The sequence below is a fragment of the Anoplolepis gracilipes genome, chromosome 14 (genome assembly GCF_047496725.1).
Source record: "Anoplolepis gracilipes chromosome 14, ASM4749672v1, whole genome shotgun sequence".
Lineage (NCBI taxonomy): Eukaryota > Metazoa > Arthropoda > Insecta > Hymenoptera > Formicidae > Anoplolepis > Anoplolepis gracilipes.
The window spans coordinates 4,718,486-4,742,982 of NC_132983.1; the positions used below are offsets into that span (position 1 = coordinate 4,718,486).

Consider the following 24,497-nt stretch of genomic DNA (forward strand, 5'->3'; position numbering starts at 1 on the left):
GCCGAGAGAAGTTGCTAGACAAGTGTGGAACGAGTGCTTTTTTGAAAGCGTGGGAAATTTTTTCGTAAGCGTGACCGCGAAAAAATAATAAAAAAAAAAAAAAAAAAAAAAACACATAAATGAATGCCCGGGCGATGTCCGCTGAACGGTTTAATGTCTTACCGCGGTTTTGCTTTCAGATTGCGAGAGCGATCGACAGAGGTTGATCCGCGATTAATCCGTGCTTGCTCTCGCTGAAAAAGAGATAATTCCTGAGCCGGCGCGGACGCGGTTATATTTGGAAAACAGGGTCTCTACGAGTCCGGAAATGTTAATCGATGACAAGCGACGAGGGGTGTGATGCGATTAAAGTAATTATTAGCATATTATCATACAGTTTAATTTTTTCAGGAAGCCTTATCCTTCCCGAAAGTTAACTTTACGTTGGATTAAAGTATACTTAACTGTCAGATTTGTATTTAACTTGATTTATTAGCAGCAATTTTGATTGAAACTAAACGCTGTCGCTTTATTAAAAAGATGAAAAAAAAATATATATTATGTATAATTCTCCATTTATTGTCACTTAATTTATATGTAAATTATATCTGTAATAAAAAATATATCTGTGTTATATTATTATTATTATTAAATAGAAATTATGATACTCCATAAAAGTCTCGATCCCTAAAAAAATTAACACGTGAATATCTTTCATTCGTGTAATAACAAAATTTATTTACTTGTTTCAGATTCGGTATGCATCGCACATGTATCCTATTGGGCATCGTATGTGAGGACTTTGAGCAGAATGCGGAGTGCGTAAGGGACATTAAAACAATCGCAAGAAAGTCGGCTACTAAATAAAATTACATATTATAAATATTATATCGGAAACGCGTTTCATTTGCATATGTTTTATATAATGTTTTATATATAAGAAAAGAGAAAGAGAGAGAGAGAGAAAAAAATATTATATGAATAGTATTTAATAAATATTTCTATCGTAATATTTTACGTCACGTGTTCTTGCTGAGAAAAATAAACTGTCTTATTTATTTATATTACATAAAGATTCAGGAAAAATATTTTAAAAGTAAACCATTTAAATTTTGTGTTATCAAGTAGACGAATTTAATTTTGATATCAAGAAGTTTATTTTTCTATGCTCTAGCTATAAGATGTTATCAATAACACAATCGAAAAAATTTATACAATTATATAAATTCATTTTTTGCTCGGGATTTGCGCGAGTCTGCCCGGTAAAACAGATTACTTCCTTACTTTCAAAGTCTTGTCAAAAGCACGTGCTCGTCGGTAGTCGGTACCAACGAGTTCGGTGTCAAAAGTTATTATCGGCAATACTGGAAATTATTTTATCGACGGCGATAATGGTCCTGGGTTTCGAGAACGAATGTAAAAGCGCCACCGTCGCGACGAGCCTCCCTGTCATCTCTCCGTTTCTCTTTCCCTCGGGTTTTTACGGGCCGAGGGCCGAGGTGCATCTGTGGTGGTGCGTGGTCTGACCGTGAGCCGTGTGTGCGCCAAATCCATCGATTAACGGGAACACAAAATAAGATGCAACGTCGTCTCGCTGTTCGCCGTGCGTCTGGCCGTGTCGAGGAGCTGACGATACCGAGCGTTATCGGGAGCAGAATCGTCGGACGTTAAGAGACGTTATGGGAAGATGGTGAGGCAGCTCGGTTTCCTCGGCCACTGGGAACATGGGTTCGCAAACACTGGAGATCCTGAGACAAGGCGTCTGGGCGAGCCTGACGGGCGGTTGGTTTTACGATCCGCATCTCGATGTTTTCTCCAACACCTTCCATCTATACATCTGGCTGTTCCTGCTCTGTCTGCCGTTCACGATCTATTTGGTAAAAAGAAAGACGACATTCTCCTATCTGCTCGTATACAGTTGTTTATTTTATTGAGAGTTGCATAAGAAAGTCTTTAACTTTCTCGCAAGATTTCGAACTTGTCGAATTCTTTCAAATTATATCGCGTCTATTTTCAGTTTGGACTTGAAAATTTGATTTAAGCCACTGTTTGAAAGAAACACGGCTATAATATCGACAATTATATATTTAAAATTCTCTTAAAATATGTTTATTTATATTTCTTATTCTATGTAACGAGAAGTGGTTTCTTTTTTTTTATAACACTTGCTATATGACAAGTTTATTAAAGATGGTGTTTTTTATGTTTTAGTATTTTCCTCCAACATTATATGTTTGGTTGGCGTATTGTTCATCGTTTGTCGCTGTCTTTGGAACAATAAAGTTTATGAATCATGCTTTACACTGTGTATATGATACGACAGAGTGTTTAGAAGAATCAAATCAAACCATCAGTCAGCAAAAGTCTGAAAGCGAGAAGAAACGAGCGGGTCATAATAAATCCAGGGAACAGTCACAAGATCAGATGGGTCATGCCATAGAGCTCCAAGTTTTGAATGGTACGTACTTTGTATAACAATTAATACAATTCAAAGAATTGAAATAGTATTATATTAGGTTTCTTTTATGAAAGAAAAATAGTGTAGAATAGATAAACATCAGGTTTTTAGAGGAATAAACAAAGTTTGTTTTACCATCATAATGGCTAAGTTAAATAATTATTTTTATGTAAGAAGATTTATAAATTATTTTATTATTTATTATCATTTTATAATTTTATATAAAAACTTAAATCATCTATGTTTTCTATCATAATTGAATCAATAATAAAATATATAATTTTTAAATATTTTAATTTTCTTATATAATACTCATTATTTATACTTTTCTATTGCTGTTCAAAAAAGAGATTACATGTGTAACATATTTTTTTATAATCTGTTTTTAGGTAAAACGGATACACCACCTGTAGAATGTTCATCACGTAATTCATTTATAGAACCAAATATACAGAATGCTGATGCAGATAGTATAACATCTGAATATAATCGAGATAAACCTAGTTCGACCATAGATTTAAAGGTAGAAATACATAGGAAAAACAGTTCAGAAAGTTCGGAAGAGGCACAGCAACTTAATAAACCAATGGTGACCAGCATTAACGTGCATGAAGCTGAATTAGTTTCTGCACAATATCATGAGCCACGTTTTAAGAATATTATAAACGGTAATCGAATATATAATTGCATCTAATTCCTAAATGAACAGATAAAAGAGATAATTAATCTTAATGAATATATTTATTTATAGAATGGAAATTCTTGCGACAAAAGTGCGTGGTAATAGCGGAGGAGGATCGACCAGGACCGCGTAAATTATGTCGGCATGCACCTGAGGATTCCAGAAATCGACATTCGAAGCAAAGCAGCCTTGGAAAAACTGGATCGGAGAGCCAAATAAAGCAGACCAGTTCGTTGGAATTGGAACATCCTGGCGACGATTATCCATACTGGAAATCCAACCAAAGCGTCCGTAGACTCAACTCTAATTCCATACCGATGGAACCACACCTGATGAATGATCATCCGCAGAGTTTAGAAATCATATCGAAAAAAGGAGATACGGACAACAATAAAATCTCGTCTCATCCGCAATCGTTAGAGGTAAAAATTTCCGACTTATTTCTATTTATTTTATTGGTATTTTTCATTAGTATTTCATTAGTATTTCTATTTATTTTAAATATAAATGTAAATAAATCTTTGAAATTTTTATTTCTTAATTAAATAAAATCCTATTTTTAATTTTAAGGTCATTAGCAAAAAGCCCCATCAACAACTGGTACATCCACAAAGTCTTGAAACAATTGGTGCTACTAGTAAAAATATAAATAATACAGACGATAATAACCTGCCTCTTCATCCCCAAAGTCTTGAAACAATTAATACCAAGAAGGTATATAAACAAATTGTTTTATAAAACATCTCTTTATAAGTATTTTATTTAAAGATGTACATTTATTATATATATATATATATACATATACACATAAAGATATACATTATAATAAAAATAAAAATAAATGTTGAAGGTTTTGCCACAAAACACATTGAAGAGAAACCAACTACAGCTCTTACCGTATCTTAGTTATGGATCCGAAATAGTACATCCAATAGCTGAACAGAGCGATGAACAATTTGCCAATGAAAGTTCAGGAGGATTTAGTTTACGAGACTCTTACAGTCCATTACTTACGCGGAAAAACATGAACGATGCAAACGCTACATCTAATAGAGACAGAAGTCTTAGTGCTGGCAGATTCGAAGATAGATTCTCGAGGTATCTTGTGTATTCTTGAATGATATATTCCGATCTATTCTGTGTATTCTTGAATGATATATTGTTAAGAATAATTTTAATGGCTTTATATTAAACATATTTTAAAACGAGCTTATATATTGGTATTATTCTCTTTTATATTATCTTGTAGATTTAATGACGACAATGGAATAGACAACAATTCGGCAAATTCCCGAGACGCTTTGCTCGAGGAATCAAAGTCTGGCGTGAAAAGAAGATACAGCAATGCCAGCCAAAGTAGTCATGAATTTTCAGACGGTGAAAAAAATAAGGAAAAGCGGTTGGATAAATCAAAGAACGCGGAAGATCCGCTGAATTCAGGAAGCGTAGTCGGGATAGATTGGTTGTTCGAAAGCGGAGATTGTCCGGTGGAGCCGTGGACAAGCAAGAGTAAGTTTACGTAAACAAAAAGTGCTTTGTAGGTAAAAAAAAAAGATCTAGTCCAATTATTTTTTGCTGTATGCAAAAAATGCTTTATGCTGTATGCTTTTGCTTTATACTGTTACGTTTTTCTAATTCGTGCTGCCAGTATTTTGGACTTTCACTCGGTCTGATGATACGGATACATCAGAAAGCTTACAGACGGCTAGTACAGATTGTAAGTTGGACGTACTATATAGAGCTAGGATGTCGGGAAGATTATTGAGTTTAAAACTTGATAACACATTCGACAAATTGATAAGCATATATTTAGTACTTCGCGTATAATTCTTAACTCGTGATAAGATTTAATATGATGTTCACGATACAATAAAATTTTGAAGCGCTCAAGCTTTTAGCACTAATCATAAATTATAGAATTGACAAGAACTAAGTGCATTTGTGTATGCTGATTTGCGTAGATCTTCACACTAAAGAGCCTGATTCGGGATCGTCCAGTACAACGACTCTCAGCATCGAGAACGAGGTGAAGCGAAAGTTGCTGCCGCAACTGGAAGTGGACAATACCGTCAAGCGTCATCAGGGAGCGATCCCCAAGCAAAGCCGTCCAAAGCCCGCCGCGTCAGACGCTACAGATGACAGTATCGTGACGAGCGTCGAGCAACCGCGGGAAAACCTTAAACGTTATCTTGAAGTACGACGGGAGAAAGCCAGAAGGCGAGGTGGTAAATTCGAGCAGACCAGCGGTTCAAACAACGAGTTGAGCACGTTATTACCGAATCCAGCGCCACCGTTGCTAGCCGCGTTGTTGAACAATTCCGGCCGGGATCTACCCGGCCAATCGAACGTCGCATCGTCTGACCTGCGATTGAGTCGCAGCTCCGAGAATCGTAATTCTCGCAGCAGATACGGACGATTAAAACATCCTAATCGTGCTCATCGTGGACCACGGAGCATCGCCAATCGCGACGACAACGTTGTACCATTGACCGCGTTGTTTGGTCTGATCTCGAGCGGCGAGTATCATTTGGCCACCAATCAAAACGACACCTCGGAGGGAGCTGTGCATTACTTTCGCGACGATAACGGTCGCTGGTTAGCCTATACATTCGACGAAAAGGGTTGTTCGGATGTGGCTGCTGCGGCGGCGATGACACAGATGCCCACCAATCCGCACAATGAGAAACTGCTAAATACTTTATTGCGTCAACAACTCAATCAGAATATACACTACGATGCTGCAAACTGGGAGCTCGCTGATTCGCTTAGCAACAGTTACAGCAGCTTGTCGCTCAACTCTGCTGGTCTAACGGTGATAATCGACACGCCGCCGGTACTGTCGAGTCCGGCGAGCAATCAGACCAAGACGCAAAGCTCACCGCCGTCGAATCTGATTTCTTCGAACACCGGCAGCTCGAATCAATGCACGCTCGGCGAGAACTCGGAGCGCGAACACTTTCATCATACGTTAATTGCGCGCTCGGACTCAATGGCTGATAGAAATCGAAGATTACAAAATCTTCTGGGCAATATGACTCTGAACCAGTATCAATCGGATCCCAACAGCCGCATGCCCGTACTGACATTGCCACATCAGGAACCTGACATAAACACGAGTTTGTCGTGGAATCGCTTCGTCGATGGCCTAGACGGTTCCGACGGCTCCAAGCCCAAGCAAACCAGACACTACTATAAGTGGAAAATTGGCAGACTGCCACATGTCAAGGTGCGCTTCGATCGTCTCGCCCTATTAGCTCTACTCGATCGTAACTTGACTGTGTTCGAGACCATCGTGTCCACATTCCTGGCGGGCGCAGTCGCGGGATTGGGCCTTCTGTTGCTTCAACAGGGGTTCTATCGGGACATCTTTGCATTTATATTCTGCTTCGTGACAGCTGGCTGCCAGTACTCGCTACTAAAGTCGGTCCAGCCCGACGCTGCGTCGCCCACGCACGGCTTCAATCGTATTATAGTGTTTTCCAGGTCTGCGTATTACATCTTGTGCTCGAGTCTGATTCTGATCTTCAACGAGATACTGAGGAACTTTAAATCGTCCGACTTTCGCGTGTACGGACTGCGTGTCGCCGATTATGATCTTATACTGCAAGTGCGAAATGTTCTGCTAATATTTTTGCTGTGCTTTCCGATCGTATTCTCTTTAGGATTATTTCCACAGATCAATACGTTTCTCATGTACGTTTGCGAACATTTGGACATTCATTTATTCGGAGGCAACGCAACCACTAGTCTAGTATCGTCGTTGTACTGTCTGTGCCGCAGCGTGGTCGCCGTCCTTATCCTTTATGGATTTGCTTATGGCGCCCTACTCGAGCCCAAGTCCTCGCAGCATATTCTATTCTCCATATTCGTCGGTCTGCTCGTCGCGATATCTTATCATCTAAGCCGATCGTCCTCCGATCCAACCGTAATATGGGATATCCTCAAGGCGAATCTATGGCCGTTGGAGATAGGAGACCGATACGTGGAGGAGAAAGAAGCAAAGATTATCGAGAATACATCGTCACAACGCGACAATGTAGCCGCGAGCTACAAGGAGGCCAAAAGTAAGGTATCTGGCAGGAAGAAGGATGTGAAGATTAAGGTGGGTGAACAAATGTCGGACACCGAACTGGTAGATCCATTACCGGAGAAGCTTCGTTCGACCGTGAACGCTAGACTGAAGAACGACGTAATCGTATGCGCGGTAGTCGGCACTCTCTCATTCGGTATTCATCGTACGACGGTGTTTACCGCTCTACAACCGGAACTCAATCCGGTGCTATGTAGTATCGTCAGCTGCCTGGGTTTTCTTCTGCATTATATCGTGCCGCAACTGCGTAAACAGCTACCGTGGTTGTGCTTGTCAAGGCCGGTGTTGCGCAGCCATGAGCACGCGCAATTCGAGGTGCGCGAGCCAGTGAGAATTATGTGGTTCGAGAAGGCCTACGTATGCCTGTGCTTTCTCGAACGGAACGTTCTTTATCCGGTCGTCTTCCTTGGCGCGCTTACCGAGTGTTCATCGAAGATTGCGGACAAGTTTGGCGAGAGTATAGGCGCGCTCATTGTCGTCGTGTGCGGTCTCAAGTCCCTCAGATCGGCATACTCGGACCCGTCCAGTCGTTACCTCGTCCTAGTCTTCGCGGTACTCTTCTTCCAGCTAGACTTTAGTAATTTGAGCGAAACGTTCCTGATGGACTACTTTGTTACGGGGATTGCATTCGCCAAGATCTACGAATTGCTGCTCAAGATACGCTTCGTCGTCACGTACATCGCGCCCTGGCAAATTACCTGGGGCAGTGCGTTCCACGCGTTCGCCCAGCCCTTCTCCGTACCGCATTCGGCGATGCTCTTTCTCCAGGCCGGCATCTCGGCGATGCTGAGCACGCCTCTGAATCCGTTGTTAGGCAGCGCGATCTTCATCTCATCGTACGTACGACCCGTCAAGTTTTGGGAAAGAGACTACAAGACAAGGAGGGTGGATCATTCTAACACACGAATGTCTTCGCATTTGGAACGCAATCTGGGCGCCGACGACAACAATTTGAACTCGATATTTTATGAACAACTCACGCGCTCTCTCCAGCACAGCCTCTGCGGCGACCTCGCGCTTGGTCGATGGGGAAAAGTGGAACAAGGCGACTGCTTTCTGCTTGCGTCAGATTATTTGAACTGCTTGGTGCACATAATTCAATTGGGTAATGGACTGGTGACATTTCAGCTCAGGGGTCTCGAGTTCCGAGGAACATATTGCCAGCAAAGAGAGGTACATACGATATTACTGGTTTGTTTTATGTATGTTTACATATATAACTTTGTGACTTTTTATGTATCTATTTTTAGGTGGAAGCGATCTCGGAAGGTATCGAGGATAATGATAACTGCTGCTGCTGCGAAATGGGTCATCTGTCGAATGTACTTAGCGTAAACGCAGCCTTCAGTCAACGTTGGCTCGCTTGGGAAGTCGCAAGCGCCAAATATGTGCTCGAGGGATACTCTATCTCCGACAATTCGGCGGGTTCTATGTTGCAGGTGTTTGAATTTCGCAAGGTGTTGGTTACTTACTACGTCAAGAGTATCGTCTTCTACGCCGTGAAGTCGCCCAAGTTGAAACAGTGGCTGGAAAATCCCGACATTGTCGATGCGCTCAAGCCGACGCTCGACAAAAACTTTGTTGATCTCGATCCCGTTTTTAATGTAAACATCGACGAAGATTTTGACTTCCGAGCAAGTGGTATCACACGGAATAGTTTCTGCAATGTTTATCTTGACTGGATACAATATTGCGCTGGTAAACAAGATAAGGTGATACATTAGTAATATTCACATTATTTCGTCACTTAAATACTAGAATGGTATAACTTGGAAAATTTTGACGTTATACTATTCGCACACATTAACGCGTTAAATCAATGGGAAAAAGTACGATTACATATTTCGATACTGTCAATAATAGATAAATAGAAAGATTGAATTATATACAATCAGTATAGCAGTCTGAAATTACGAGATATATTTATTTGTTATTTAATTAAAAAAAAAATAATTTATGTAAAAAATCGTTTAAAAAATATCAAATTTATAAAAAATTATAAATTTTCAAATATTAAGGTGACGACTGTAGACATTAAAAAGATGATTTATTTATAAAAAAAATTCACATTTCTTGGACATATATTTTACTATTATTATGTTTTTTAGACGCTGGATAGAACACGCGATTCATATCTTGTGTCTCTGTGCCTCTCATTAAGTCTGTTGGGAAGACGTGTGTTAGGCGCTGCATCTCACAATACATTATCGGGTGTTGAGTTTTTTCTTTATGGACTACATGCGTTATTTAAAGGTATAATATCTTGTTTCTGCGATGTATATTGATGCATCGTAATAATTATGTTTAATTCTTGATATATTTGCATATGTATTGTTTACTAAAAGAATATTCAAATCTCCAAATTGTTTTTTGATAAAATATCAATAGCTATATTTCCCTGTTTGAAAAGAGCTTTTGTTTAAATTACAACTTGTAATACACTTCGTATATACAATATCTATATTTAATGACAGGAGATTTTCGGATAACGTCAGTTCGCGACGAATGGGTGCTGCACGATGTCGATCTATTGCGCAGTGTAGTCGCTAAGGGAATAAGAATGGCCTTGAAACTACATCAAGATCATTTTATGAGTCCGGAACAGTACATTGAATCGTCAGCGCTCTTCGAGGCTATCGACAATCATGATCAAAACCTCGTCATAAGTCACGAGGCAGATCCGCTTTGGAGGAACGCAGTCTTGAGTGGCGCGCCTAGCCTTCTGGCACTCAGGTTTGCATTATATATTTGATCACCAAAGCATATGCAGTGCAGCACATTGATTAACATAAACATTCGAAATTTTTAGACATGTACTCGATGACGGTATAGACGAGTACAAAGTGATAATGCTTAATAAACGTTACTTGAGCTTTCGAGTGATCAAGATGAATCGCGAGTGTGTCCGCGGACTCTGGGCCGGCCAGCAGCAGGAATTGGTATACCTGAGGAACAGAAATCCGGAGCGCGGCTCTATACAGAATGCCAAGCAAGCACTAAGAAATATAATCAACAGTTCCTGCGATCAGCCGATTGGATATCCGATTTATGTCTCCCCGTTGACAACTAGCTACGCCGAGACCAATGAACAATTGTGTTCGATAATCGGAGGACCATTGACCTTTGGTACAATAAAAAGTACTGTATTGAAATTGTGGAGAAGGTACGTTCAACTCAAGCAAAGATCATTTTTCATCTCTAATCGATACCTCAATTCGATTTAACTTTTAATTTAATTCGGGATCTGATAATTCAACATGCACGTTTTTTTAGAATAAGAAGAAGATGTGGTCAAGGTTGTTCATCAGGCGGCACTGGCTCCCAAGACGATGGAGGTTTCGGGAATGACGGAGTGTACGCGATGACTACTTACAACATACATTCTGGTATTTACAGATATTATACCAATCGTAATAATAAATTTTGTTAATTTTTTATGTATTGTTAAAAAATTATCTCATTGAACTTAATGTAAGAAAAAAATTACAATTATATTTAAAATTAAGAATTAAGACATAATTAGAATAGACTGTAATCTCTGTCTGTTTTCTAAAATATTTTTCTTGATTCTTTTTTGATATGACATAAATATTTGATTTTATAACGATTTTCAACATTGATGCAATAGATACAGTGGCGTGTAAAAGTTGAGCCAAATAATTTTTAGTATAATTAAAAATCTCATATATGGCGCGATACTTTTGCACTATTCATACTAAAATATTATGAAAAATAGTATTAAAAGTTTATAAAGCTTATATGATTAAAGTACAAATCAATTTTGTTTATATATATGAGTTTTCTTTAGCGATTATATAATGAATATGTACTGTTTGATTCAAAATGCACTCTACTGTATATACCTTTGTACTTATTATACACACTTTATGAATAGGCTATGCTCAATCGGGTCACAACACTTCTGGTTCGCAATCGATGGAATCTGGCTGTCAAATCGGTGGTTCGACCGGTCGAGGATCTCTCGGTCGTGCGAATACAGGTTCTCTTAGTGGTAACAGAGGCTCGCTCGCTTCCGTCGGGAAACCAACCAGTTCAACACTCGCCAGTCTGGCCGGATTGCTCAGTAATAGCGATATTAAAACGGAAACAAAGAGCGAGACAAGTTTTTCTAGCAAACTCGAGAAAGAAGAAGTTTTTCAAAGAGTTCGCGTAAGTATTGTGATAGCAGTGAGAAATATTTTATATCAATTCTTTCGATGAATTAAATATAGAATTTCTACAAGTTTTATATATTAATCGTTTACAAAAAAAGATTAATTTCTGACATGTTTTAAATTATGATTGAATTTGTGCTTTATTGATATTTAAGTGTTTTATTTAATACCATCGATTGCTACAATATGTTTGAATTAACATTGCATTCAAGATGAGAATGCGATAAAAATTGAAGTTCTTTTTATACGCACGAGACGTAACATGACAAATTTTCACAAACAGATTATGGATCCTAATCAAGTATACGACGCGATTAATTTGGGTCGGCGTATAGACGTGATTTGGCCGGACGAGAGGATGCGACAGCAAGGCGGTCGTTCTGGCTGGCAACACTGGGTACCAGAGAGAGGTATGGAAGGCTGTGTGGTTCATCGCTGGTCACCGAATCATCGCGATCCTAATCGACGATCGCATGTCGACAAAGTCATCCTACTTGTAAAGATCGAGGACAAATACGTGCCGATAGCTGAACAAGGCGTACGGGATTTAGGGGCAGAGGTTTAGTAAAATATTTTCGAAACTAGTGCAATAACGTGCGATCATGGCTTTTGTACACATTGGCACGATCGCTCTTAGACCTGTAAATGCGCGATAGCGCATGTTTATTCAATCACAGGAATCTTTGAATAAGACTCTGTAAACGATATTGAATTTTAAACTCTAATATGATGGCAATACTTGGCATTATTAAAGAGTTTATTAGTATTTCGATTTGTTCTTTAAGAAAACAGCTAGTTATTGATTTATCATGGTTACACTAATTTAATCAAAAAATTTTCAATAAGGCATTTTTGCAAACTAACTGAAGAGCAAATTGCTATTGTAAATTAATTAGAACATAAGAAAAATAATCGTTCATATATATAAATATAAAATATGAATTATTTTTAGAAAAATATTTTGAATAATTTTTATTACTTTTATGAAGACATATTTTTCTTTGGAAATATGTGACCAAGACTCTTATTTGAAGGTTTCTAGTATCAATGTGACGAAAGTGCAAAATAATGCGAACAAATGTATCATATTGACGATGTTGAATACTAGTTTCGTACTTCCATAAAGTCAATACTCGCCATTAGGACATAATTTGAAGAACTCGGATCAACGATATACTTAATTATATAAAATGTTTAACTTATCTCCATTGACAGGTTTCATTGCAATTCTAATATTGCAACATCGAATATTTTTTCAGGATATTGAGAAACTTACATCTTTTTTATTTGCTTCTGTAGGATTGTCCATAAAATTTTTTCCATATCTTAGCATGCTGTTTCGTCCCAAATTCTTGTCATTTTTGTTGATCTTGTACTTAGAATATTCAGATATGATTCAATAGAATTTATCAGACTTATAAGACAGATTTATAATTCTTTTCATTTTGATCATCGTTAAAGTTTTACTTTTCAAACGTTTCTACAGGAAACACCGATGTGTTAAAAGAATCGAAAATTGTAGAGACCTGTATAGAGACAAGGAAATGAAAAGAGAGAAATATGAGTATTTTGTCACCTTGTAAGTATCGCAAATGTAATACATATGTATATTGTTACTTCTCGTGAATCGCATGAGAAGCCAGAATCGCTAATCGCCAAGTTATTCAATACAAAACCAAATTGTATCATGTTGTACTATATACTGTATATTATATGACTATATTATGTTCTCACACACGGAAACGGAGCAGACGTTACTTGTTGCCCAATGTATATTTAGATTACTTAATTATCAGTTAAGAGAAAAGGTAGCGTTCGAACACGTTCTCTTCCACTAATAATATAAATGCAGTATATATATTTTTGGCGGTTGATATGAAAAAAAAAGAACATGAATCGCTCTGAGTAGTGGAACTGTACTTTATGAATATGTAATGATGTATCATATAAGAGCCAGGAGGAAGGGAATCTCTCTTAAGTACACTGTTGCTATATAGGTCGTACGCAGCGGGTTACACATAACAAATGGTATCAATAGACTATTTGTACATAAAATATCATTCGTGTTTTTCTACGAAAGGTTTTGTTATACGATTCTCTTTTTTAAAGTAGATAATGTAGATAAGTTGTAAATATCTTACATTGCGCATACCATCGCAGACCTCGAAGCGTCCAGAATATTATTCTATTCGAGCGTGTGTTATTTTACGGGGCCACACACGACAGGACATATCCGCGTGCACTGAAATAGCGGTTATTATATCCCTCGCTTCACTTCCATATGCCCATGTACAAAAGTTCGTTCAAAGTCACATGGCATTACTTAATTGTATATGAGCTGGTAAAGTTGTTAGTCTCGCGACGGTGCATTTACATCCGAGGCATAGCTTGTTAGAGCGAGAACAGGGATGTCATATGTAAATGCATTGGCGTAATGCTCCATCGGACAATGAAACGTCGCTGTTACTCTCGAAAGAAAGTTAGCAAATTGGTTTTTTTTATTTTTATTTTTTTTTTAATTTTGTATATAATGTTTGTAAATTAGTTTAATTTTGCTTTAATTATTTCTCACATTATAAATGTTATAAACAAATTCGAAAACATCTATATACTGGTTATTTAAGTAATAAGGAACGGTTGCTTGCAAAAATTCTGTAAATCCATATATATATAGTTCGTTCGATGCCGTGTAGAAAAAAAAATTATATATATATATATTTCGCAGATAGAGAGGGAAAAAATAGTTTTTTGCAAGTGACCACACAGAATCACAGCATTGCCTTATCGTGGTGTCTTAAGAAACACCTGACTGATGACGAAAAAGATTATATAGCTAGTCTTTTAATTGTTGGTATAACACACATTATGTATCGCTTGCTGCCGAAAGACGCGGGAGAGAGAAGTTATGTGAAGTGTAATAATCTTTATTATATCTCTGGCCTACTATATCTTTAATGGACAGTACTTTCATACACTGATTGTACACACAATGGTCTTACAATCAAGAATAAACGAGAAACTGAAATCTGATTAAATGATTTATCTCGGTTGCACTGCCACAGAAGACACACATCACGACTTACGTCCAATAACCACTGTTAAAGTAATTATTCTCTTAGCTTCTCTTTATTCAATGGCTGAAATTAATATATACACTTTGTACAATTTAAATTATTCGCATAAATTAGATACTGAAAATACTTTTTTTTAATCTATCAAGAAAAAAGTATATAGATATGTGTATATATACATATAAAGCGTATTTTAAAAATATTTGTCATAAATATTTGTCTTCATAATAACACAATTCAAATCACATTGCAAATTTATTATCATCGCACATAATTTGTTATTGAATTGACTCGTAAAGTGATTTTTTTTTATTACATATATAAATATTAAGTGAAGACATGAATAACTATTTCAAGAATATATTGAAAAGTCGTGTCTAAAAAGATGTATATCACAAGTGCTTGGACAAGTTTACAATTTCTACAATACCTCTAATTAATACTCTTTTTATAATATTATGATATTATTTATATAATATAGGATAATTCTGTTGCATTTTTCCCTATCTCTCAAGAACAAACCGTTATTTTCTAATATCCTTTTGGTCGATTCAAGAATATAGGCTGCCGAGTAAGCTCTGCATTAGAGTATATGTTACTATATAGAAGAATACAAATATTTCAATACAACCTGGACATCAGATATATATATTAATATATATGTATATATATATATTAGTTTTGTTATGTATTGTGTAATGAGAATTATCACTATATATCATTTTACAACATAAATATATATCTAAAATCTTCAAGTTATGTAATGCACGCTTATCTGAGAATGATTAGATTAGAAAAGGCCGTAAGTCTCGGACGAAGTAGCTTGAAATATTAGATATTTTCTCTATGAAAATAGATTCACAAGTGATAGAGAAAATGGAAGCATAGAATATGTATTATATAGTTTACAATGCTGTCATGATTAGGACTTGTTTTCTGTAGTATTTATTGGTCCTTCGTTTATTAGCTTTTGTATTAAATTCTCTATCATTTCATTATTGACTAAACCAATAAATTTATCTACGACTAAGCCATTCGAGATAGCTATTACTGCTGGTACAGCTTTCACTTCAAAGACATGCACCAATTCAGGATTTTCTTCTACGTCGATTATAGCCAAATCTAACTTTTCCATAGGTTCTATACGTTCTATTAATTTGGGTGTCAATATTTTACACGGGTCACACCAATCTGCATGAAAATTGACTATAACTGGCACTGTGCCATTCATTACCTTATTTACAAATTCGTTGTTATTGCTTATCTCGTAACGCTTATTATTTTGGCGAAATAATGAAATACGTCTAACTACAGACGGCATGCAATTTCTTATGCACAACATTGTGTCTTTCTTTTAAACGTGTTACTTGTAAATAAAAGATTAATAGTTATGTAAACAGATGAACATTACATTTATGTATTATGTCTTGGATATATTGAAGATCATCATATTTGTCAGCAAGCGAGAATATCTATAAAAAAAGAAGATTGTTACTATTATCAATTATATACAATAGTGCACTGTCTATATCTAGATAAACTTTTTTTTATCATCATATATAATCATTATAAGTTTCTATCATAGTAATAACATATATTTCATTACATTATTCATTTAAAACATACCAAAGAGGAAATGCCTAAAAGACCCAGCTGGATATCCTAACTGATCTAACAGTTTCCACCAATCCAAATTTGATATAGCCAATAAGGGAAATTATAGATGAGATAATTAATAAAATCAGAAGCGTTATACGCCAAATGAAGAGTCGATCGTACACCTACAAAACAAAAATGTATTTAGTCTTTCCTTCTGATTTAGTTTAATTATATAATTTTCACAATATTAATAACTGTTGTATTATTTTTACATATCTGTATATATGTACATGTAACTGTCTAATTTTATATATATAATTAGAAAATATATATATATATGTATATATAATCGATTCTTTCAATAATGCAAATGTAAAAATAATTTAAAAGGTCTTGCAAGACATTTTTCTGTTATGAAATAGATATCGCCAATTAATTTCCAGTAGAATAAACACAGAGTAATTAATGCGGGACGAGATGCTCTCTATCGCGTCCTTTCTCGCACTTTGATATATTAATAAAGAACTAGGTTAGCTTTCTTCGAGCACTAATGTCACTCGTCTACGCAGGTAGATTTTTAAACACACGCACACACAATCAATATTATATAAATATATTTTCGCGATTATACCTTGCTCTCCGTGGGCGCGGGTTTCTCTGACGCGCGCGGCACGCTTATCAAAATAATCGTAAACGCGCTCACGAGCAGTATAGCGATCGCGCCGACCTTCTTCTCGACGCGCAATGATATGACGAATATTAACGCGGCCACCACCCACAGACTGAGGATGATGAATAATCCTACTCCGACGCCGAGTATCAAGGTGGTCATATCCTTCGAAGAGGGAAAATAATACAATAGAACTGTCAGAAGACGGAGAAGTACGCTTGACAGATAGCGCGCGTTTCACATATCGATTTCCTCTATTCTGAGAATCCCTATACTAAATGATCTCTTCTATTTCGAATCAGCTGTTTTTCCCCTTAAATTGATCGATTCTCCTCTCGTGCTTTTCGGTCGCTCGAGATTCCCTTTCCCTTTCTATATACGACAACGATTATACCAAAATTGATCGTAGGATTGTTTCTTTTTTTTAGCTAACGGTTACAGCTACCGAGAGATTTTGTCACTAATGTAATATCTGTTTAATCTATCTGTAGTGAAGAGCTAAGGAACTTTCTGTTGACAATTTTTTGGGATAAATACTTTGCCACTTTTCAACATAGACAAGATGAGATATAATAATCCTCTTGGATTTAGTAAACAAACCGAGGTATTAATACAAGGTGTAGGAGGACATAATTTAATCAAAGAATTCAAAAAGAGAGATATATCGACTGATGTCTTGCATAAATTAATCAAGGAAGATTTCATACAACTGGGTAATTTATTTATTTTGACAATAATATCGATGGTGTTATGATTTTAGACTACTGTACGTTACAGTATTTATAGAGATCTAAATTCTTGTGATTAATATACATCGTACATGATTATATATATTTCGATAAAAACTCAGTATAAGGAAAAATTAGATAAAATTTACAATTTATAATATTACAAAATTTAATAAAGCAAAATAGATGATTTTTCTTTTACGATATAATTTTTATAATACAATTCTATACTTTTTTTAGTTAGATATGGAAGAATTATTATCTCCTTTAATATAAATAGTAATTAAAATTTAAAAAACTAATTTTAGATAAAATGTAAAAGTTATTGTACTAGTAATAATTTGTTTTTCTAGGTGCTGATGAAGAGCTTGCAAATAAAATGGTCTATGCTCTATATATTCCAAAGAAGGACCTAAGTATGAAACCTTACCAAAGGTACTGATTATGCGAGCTTGTGTTCTACATGTAATATCAAATCTAAACTCTTAATTTTTTGACAGGATATTCGATAAAATAAAAATATTGGATATAGGAAACAAACAACTTAATATAATTCAAGCTTGTATAATATACTACAGATATAAGTTAACAAAAAAAAGAATCAATTCTTTTATTGAACCTGATGAAGCTTTAAGTGCTTCCAAGGTTCTGTGCCTTGCCGCTGACTCTATTCTTAAGGAAGTTAATGAGGCTGAATTAAAATTGAAAGAACTAGAAGCTGTGATAATTGTGGTATGTATGCATCAATATAAATGTCTATTATATGCATCTCTTATTAAATTAATGTAATATTAATTAAACATTTTTAATAATATATTTATTATTAAATTAAATTTTTTACAGCCTAGAAGTAGAAAGTTTTATGTATCATATTGCATTCCAATTGGTGGATTATGCATTGCATCATATATATTATTCAACAGATTTTGGAAATAAAAGTTTTGTAGAATGCCTAAGATATTTATATTATTATGTATATTATGTAGATTGTAAGTTGCTATTTTTGAGAAAATAATTTTCTGAAAATATATGAATATTTTTAATAACAAGCATTAGGTTAATATTATTAGGTCAAAATAATTTGATCTAATATTCTATAATATATCCATATTCCCTACAAGTTTAATATTATTCAGAGAAAACATATTTTAAACATTAACTGAAATAATTAAACAGAGTAAAAAAATTGTTTATCTTGTTCTCAAAGTTCTATAATTAACATTTATTAGTCCACTTTTTTAAGGTGTATAAACTTAATTGAAAAGAATAGAATAATCAAAAGGTGTGCATACATAATGTAATGAGGAAAATTGAAGAAAGCAGGAGATAATACAAGAATTATATGTTAAAATCGATATTATAAACTTTATATATATATATATATATATATATATATATATTTATTTATTTATTTTAAATTGTATTTCATGTAAATATATATTTATAAATTCTATGTAAATTTGTGGTGCATTTTAACCACAAAAGACATATTTTTTCTTTTCTCTTATCCGTATTACAGTTTATCAGAAGAGGAGGAATCATCAGGATAAGGAAGATCGCAAGGGAAGGGCGCGTAGGGTAAATCTCAAGGGTTGTTATAGAATTTAGAGACTATACGATGGCTGCGTTTCAGGAAACGCTATTAACGTGCCTCTATCCTCGTTCAACTTTCAATAAGGAACAAAGATAGAACGACGTTTTTAACGTGAACAGCGTTTCCCGGAACGCACCCGATATCAATCCACCTGCGCCTCTTTCTCTCTCTCTCTCTCTCTCTCTCTTTCTAATTTTATCGTCTCGTACCTCGTACGTGCTTATCTACCCCGGCCCCCGAGCGCCGCCGAGGCGACTGCGCATGCGCGCGCGACCGCTGCGTTAGCTTTGAAATCTCCGCTTCAGTCGCGCTAAGATGGACGGTGGAGCGTACGGCGGCGGAAAGGCTGGGGCCCCTTTCGATCCGATCGCGTTCGTTCAGAGGCCGCAGGTCATTCTGAGAGCGGTATGCCTGGTAAGTCGCCCCGACAACGAGACCCATCGTCAAGCGTGGCCGCGACGACGATCGCGATACCGAGGGAGCTGGACACCCCGATACGCGGATGTTCATTGATTTTAAAAGAGAGTCCTCGGTCCTCCTACTCTCCCTTCCCCCTTCCCCCCCCCCGCCCCACTCCCGCAACCGCGATGGGGTTCTATTGATTTTTCGCGAATTCCAACGGTACGCCCCCCCGTACGTCCATGGGTCTCTATGGCGTTCGGCTTTTAATTGAGATTTATTACTAGTCGATTTGGCGGATCGAATTTTTCGCGCGTCTTTTACCTCATCCCCGCTGGCCGGATATATCTTTGATGAAATTCACGGGTCGCTCCTTCCGTTTTGTCCTTTTGACAGCCTTATTTGTTAATCCTCCCCGACCTTGCCTTTCTGTCTTTCTTTTTCTCTCTCTTCCTCAATGAAAATATTCACTCCACTAATGCATAATAGATGACTTGATATATAGAGGAATTGTGATTAAATATGCAAAGAATCTAGAAAGTCGGATTATATCAAGCCTGATATGTGAGATATTTCAAGAGTTATACTTAAAATAAATCCTCCAAACTATATTGTACAATTGTGGATATATTTATCTTATTTTATATTTTTTTTTTAATAAATCTTCTTAATAGATTTTAGACATTTCAGTCAAAATTTATATACATATGTATTATTTGCTTTTCTCTTTTCTATTGCAGTTTGTGCTATCATTTGTTCAATTATTTATATTCTTAATTTACATACAAAAATAGCTGATACATGCGTTATATATTGCAATATATCTTTGTTTTTCCAAACTTTCACTTTGATTTTTTCATATAAGTAAAAGTATTTTTATCATGCTTCCAGCTTTTTGCAATAATTGTCTTTGGATGTATAAGCAGCAAGGGATACCTTCCAAAAGAAGATGGGAAGGAAGTTTGTCTTTACAATGACGACAATAACGCATGCAATTATGGGATTGGTATTGGAGTACTGGCATTTTTGGCCAGTATCGGATTTCTCGCGGGTGAATACCTGTTCGAACAAATGTCATCTGTCAAGACTAGGAAACATTTTGTCCTTATAGATTTGGGGTAAGCTGTGTGCATCTTTACAGTCTGAGTGTTGTAGAATTATTATAATTGTATATTAAAAAAAGATTATGGCAAAAAAGTGCTTCTTCTCTTTTAAAACATTTGGATCAATATAATTTTCTACTATATTAATGTTATTAATATCCTCATTTTATAGTTTTTCAGGCTTCTGGTCTTTCCTGTATTTTGTGGGATTCTGTTATTTGACGAATGCATGGAACAAGTCTCCAAGACCAAAGGATGGATATGGTGTGAATAATTTACAAGCAGCTATTGCATTCTCATTTTTCTCCATCTTCACTTGGGTATGTTGAATCAAGTTTACTCGGCGAGAATGTGCGACAATTTTCTGCTGAATTAATAATATCTACATATAAAGTTACAGAGTCACATATAGGCAAACCAAACTTCTACAAAATTGTATCTACAACTTGTTATTACAGGCTGCTTGTGCTTGGTTCGCGTTTCAAAGATTTAAACAAGGCACCGATGCAGCATTCGCTCCGAGTTACGAAGCAGATCCTGTTGGTGGTACAGGATATACAAGTTATCCCGACGCTACTGATACTGCTTACCAAGAACCGCCGTTTGGTCAACAACAACAACAACGGGGTATGGGTGACTTTCAAGCCCCAGCTTACTAAAAGTCATCCATAGTCAATACCAAAATGTATTTCCATTGGATGCACAGCGAACTACTTACGAAAGAAGATGATTTAGGATAATTTTTCACAACAAGATATATTATTTTCATCACCTGTTTTACTTAAAGGTAACTTGCAATCTTATAACAAAATAATCATTTTTCTATTTTATTCCATAAAATCATCTTTTATAAATTTTCTGTACGTATAATTTTTCGTTTATTATTACGTTACTAACCAACTCAGAAATATAAGAAAGACATTTTATATAAATATATTTCTGATTCCGATGAATAATGTATCAAGGTATGTAAAATATAATCTTTGATCAAGATTTAAATATATATTGTTTCTAATGTAAATAAATTTTATTTCTTTTAATAATTTGTATCATAATATAATGTAACATTAGACTATGTCTTTTACAGACTAAAGAAGAACTTCATTCGTTGATAGGTCGCTGGGCAGCGCGTTGGTCATAGAGTAAGTTTTCATGGCAAGATGTAGAAGGAAGTTATTTGTTAAACTGTGCTTCTTATTGTTGACCACTTGTAAGTTACACTTATATCCATATGCCCAATGTCACACAAAGCGTTAAGCATGTTTGAGGTATGTCATATACGCTTGAACATGCATTACGATGGTGGCTACTCTCTCTCTGACCATCTTATGGAAGTAAATATATCTTATAATGAATAACTATAGCAACTCCATAATAAGTAAGAACTAGTACATGCACAGGCTATGTATATTTTAACGTTGTAACGTGTATGAACACGTGAAGTAAACGCGACTTAAATATAACAGTAATACAATGCATTGCTATGCAATTAGTAATAAACGAGATACGCGAAATTTAGGATTGAAATGAATAAGTCAAAATACATGTTTTGTATTAGTGAGACAATACCTAAGTTAGTTAAGTTATTTACTCGTATCAGTTGCGTGAACATAATGGAATATTATAATATTGTTTACATAATAGTATTAGCAAATTGTATTTGCACTAAAATATGATGAAATAGTAAACCAAAGTTTCTATTAACATAAGTTCATGCGAACAAATTATATCTATAACATGCATAAATTATCTGCAATCTTGATTATTGCTATATATTAAATTTTTGTATTTGTATTTCTCATTGCAAGATTTTTGCCCATTAAATGCTTTAATATACGTATATGTCAACAACTCATTAACATAAAGAGAAAAAATTATACATTTTTTAATAAGCAAACACGTCCCAAAGAAAGTTGATCTTTGTTGAGTTTTTATATTTTGACTCTGTTCTAATAATATTCGTTTGATATGCAATCTCAGGAATATATTTAATTAATCAGATTATTTATTTATATATGTAATTATTTATATATTTCATTATTTATATATACTTACTGCATTCTTAAAAGATGTGTCACGTAAGATTATGGAATGGAACAATTTTCTGAACAGGCTGTAGAAATAATTTTCTGTTTGAAGCAGTAAAAGTATTATATATGTACTTATGATATAATTTTATCCAATTTATATCATGGAAAATCGAACATGTATATTTACTTAAACATTTTTTTGTTGTACACTGTATCAGGCAAATATAAACATTATTAGAAATTTATCTAGTAATTTAGTAGCTTAATAATTAATTCGAGAGAATTATACATTTTCTAGATATATGGCATATGAATTATACAATTAATTGAAAGAGATTCTTTGTCCGTTTGTTTAACGAGTCACCATTTTTATGAATATTTATAGTTTATCATCAATATTTTAATATATCTCTAGTTTGCATAATTCTCTTGAAGAAAATATATTATACGATAAGATATTCTTATACATAATTTGAAAAGCATAGTTTATGTAAAATATTATGTGAAGTGCAATAATAATTATATTATATATATTCCTGATAGTTCCAAAGATATCCCTTTTTGGGTATGCAGGATTAATTACAATAAAGAGAAATATTTTTTTGAGGTTTAATCACATTATTCTCTATATTTTATTTCCTTAATAATTTATTTATCTACCTGCATATTCAAAGGGTTGGATTTTTAGACGTTCACTCTTTTCGAAATTGATCTCTCACTTTTTCGAGATCTTAACCCTTCCAAGATATAATATAGCTGATAATATTGTTAACTAGCAGATGGAATGACGATGCACAGATCACACACACTCATGTGTCACCACCAAGAAGGGTTAAGACAATGCAATCTAAATCTTTCAAATTTTTGTCATATGATAGGAATAAAATAACAATGCTATCACATGCTTTTAAATTCACCTGTGAGATCAGAAAGAGCGAAACAGAGAATGTAACGCTATGAAAAAGTGTCTATTACAAACGTGTATCAAGATGTGGGTATTGATAACTAAATAGCTGTTGTATTATTGTACTCTTATACATATATATATCATTGCATTTAATGCAGTAGCAATGTGTATGCGTCTGTAAAGATCTGAGTGTTTAGGGACGATCTAAAAATGTAATTTAAAAGATAGCCAAAATACATATAAGTGATTATTTTTATGCAAGTCAAAATGATTGTATATGACAGCTGAGCGATAGATTATGTTTATCTTATGTGATCCTGCTGCGACTGCATTTTACTGATTGTTCCAGATTTATTCGTTTCTGATGCGAACGTGTATCGTTATTGTTTCTTTTTCTTATTTGCTTCATTTTTTTTATGCCGTATGCATATATTATTCCCTCAAAGATATGATACACATTTTCACAGGTTTTGCTGGCAGGCGTAAGTCATAACAAAGAACTCTTTTTCTAAAAACGCAAAAAAAGGCATACATTTATTTCGTATATGCGATCGTTATTCCTAACAGTGATGTGTTTCTCTCCGATATACAAAATGTATAGCAATGTTAATCTACATAATGTTTATCATGCAGTCTTTTACATCTGTTATTACAGTTATATAATGATTTTTGCGCGAATATATATACAAAATCTATTGTCGTATCGTTTAATATTAAAAATATGTTTCATAGCGGCTTTACAATTTTCGTTTTGTACATCTATTACACCTGCTACAATGTTGTATAGCACATCTGTAGAATTTATCTATTCACAAAATGCAGGATTTTATCCCCAAATAAATATTTGAGTGCCTAATATAGTTTCTTTTTATGCTTTTCAGGATATATATTCAAATTGAATATATTAATATAATAAGTATTTTAATGCAATTAAATTTAATATACTGACAGTTTTCAACTTTATTCAGTATTTTATATATATATATATATATATATATATATATATATATAT

The 24,497-nt window shown here is 34.9% G+C and overlaps 2 protein-coding genes across 3 annotated transcripts; both read left to right on the forward strand.

Annotated features, from left to right (window-relative positions):
• Positions 1 to 1,122: 1,122 nt before the first annotated feature.
• Pcx (pecanex) lies at positions 1,123 to 14,419 on the forward strand. 2 transcript variants are annotated; one of them, XM_072905618.1, is made up of 16 exons: positions 1,123 to 1,856; positions 2,191 to 2,437; positions 2,827 to 3,105; positions 3,189 to 3,541; positions 3,690 to 3,833; positions 3,970 to 4,217; positions 4,369 to 4,628; positions 4,768 to 4,836; positions 5,081 to 8,382; positions 8,460 to 8,921; positions 9,318 to 9,462; positions 9,684 to 9,942; positions 10,019 to 10,372; positions 10,483 to 10,595; positions 11,105 to 11,379; positions 11,668 to 14,419. In XM_072905618.1, the coding sequence occupies exons 1-16, from the start codon at positions 1,704 to 1,706 to the stop codon at positions 11,947 to 11,949; spliced, it is 6,945 nt and encodes a 2,314-aa protein (XP_072761719.1). In that variant the 5' UTR covers positions 1,123 to 1,703; the 3' UTR covers positions 11,950 to 14,419. The 2 variants fall into 2 exon arrangements, with proteins under 2 accessions (XP_072761719.1, XP_072761720.1); XM_072905619.1 differs by lacking the exon at positions 4,768 to 4,836 and having other exon boundaries at positions 1,124 to 1,856.
• A 2,626-nt stretch (positions 14,420 to 17,045) lies between these two features.
• Syngr (synaptogyrin) lies at positions 17,046 to 24,343 on the forward strand. Its single transcript, XM_072905645.1, is given in 8 exon segments — positions 17,046 to 17,437; positions 17,806 to 17,887; positions 17,953 to 18,181; positions 19,332 to 19,460; positions 20,337 to 20,563; positions 20,721 to 20,868; positions 21,007 to 21,335; positions 21,636 to 24,343. Coding segments are annotated over 7 exon segments (1,167 nt in total). The 5' UTR covers positions 17,046 to 17,286; the 3' UTR covers positions 21,208 to 21,335; positions 21,636 to 24,343.
• Positions 24,344 to 24,497: the final 154 nt, after the last annotated feature.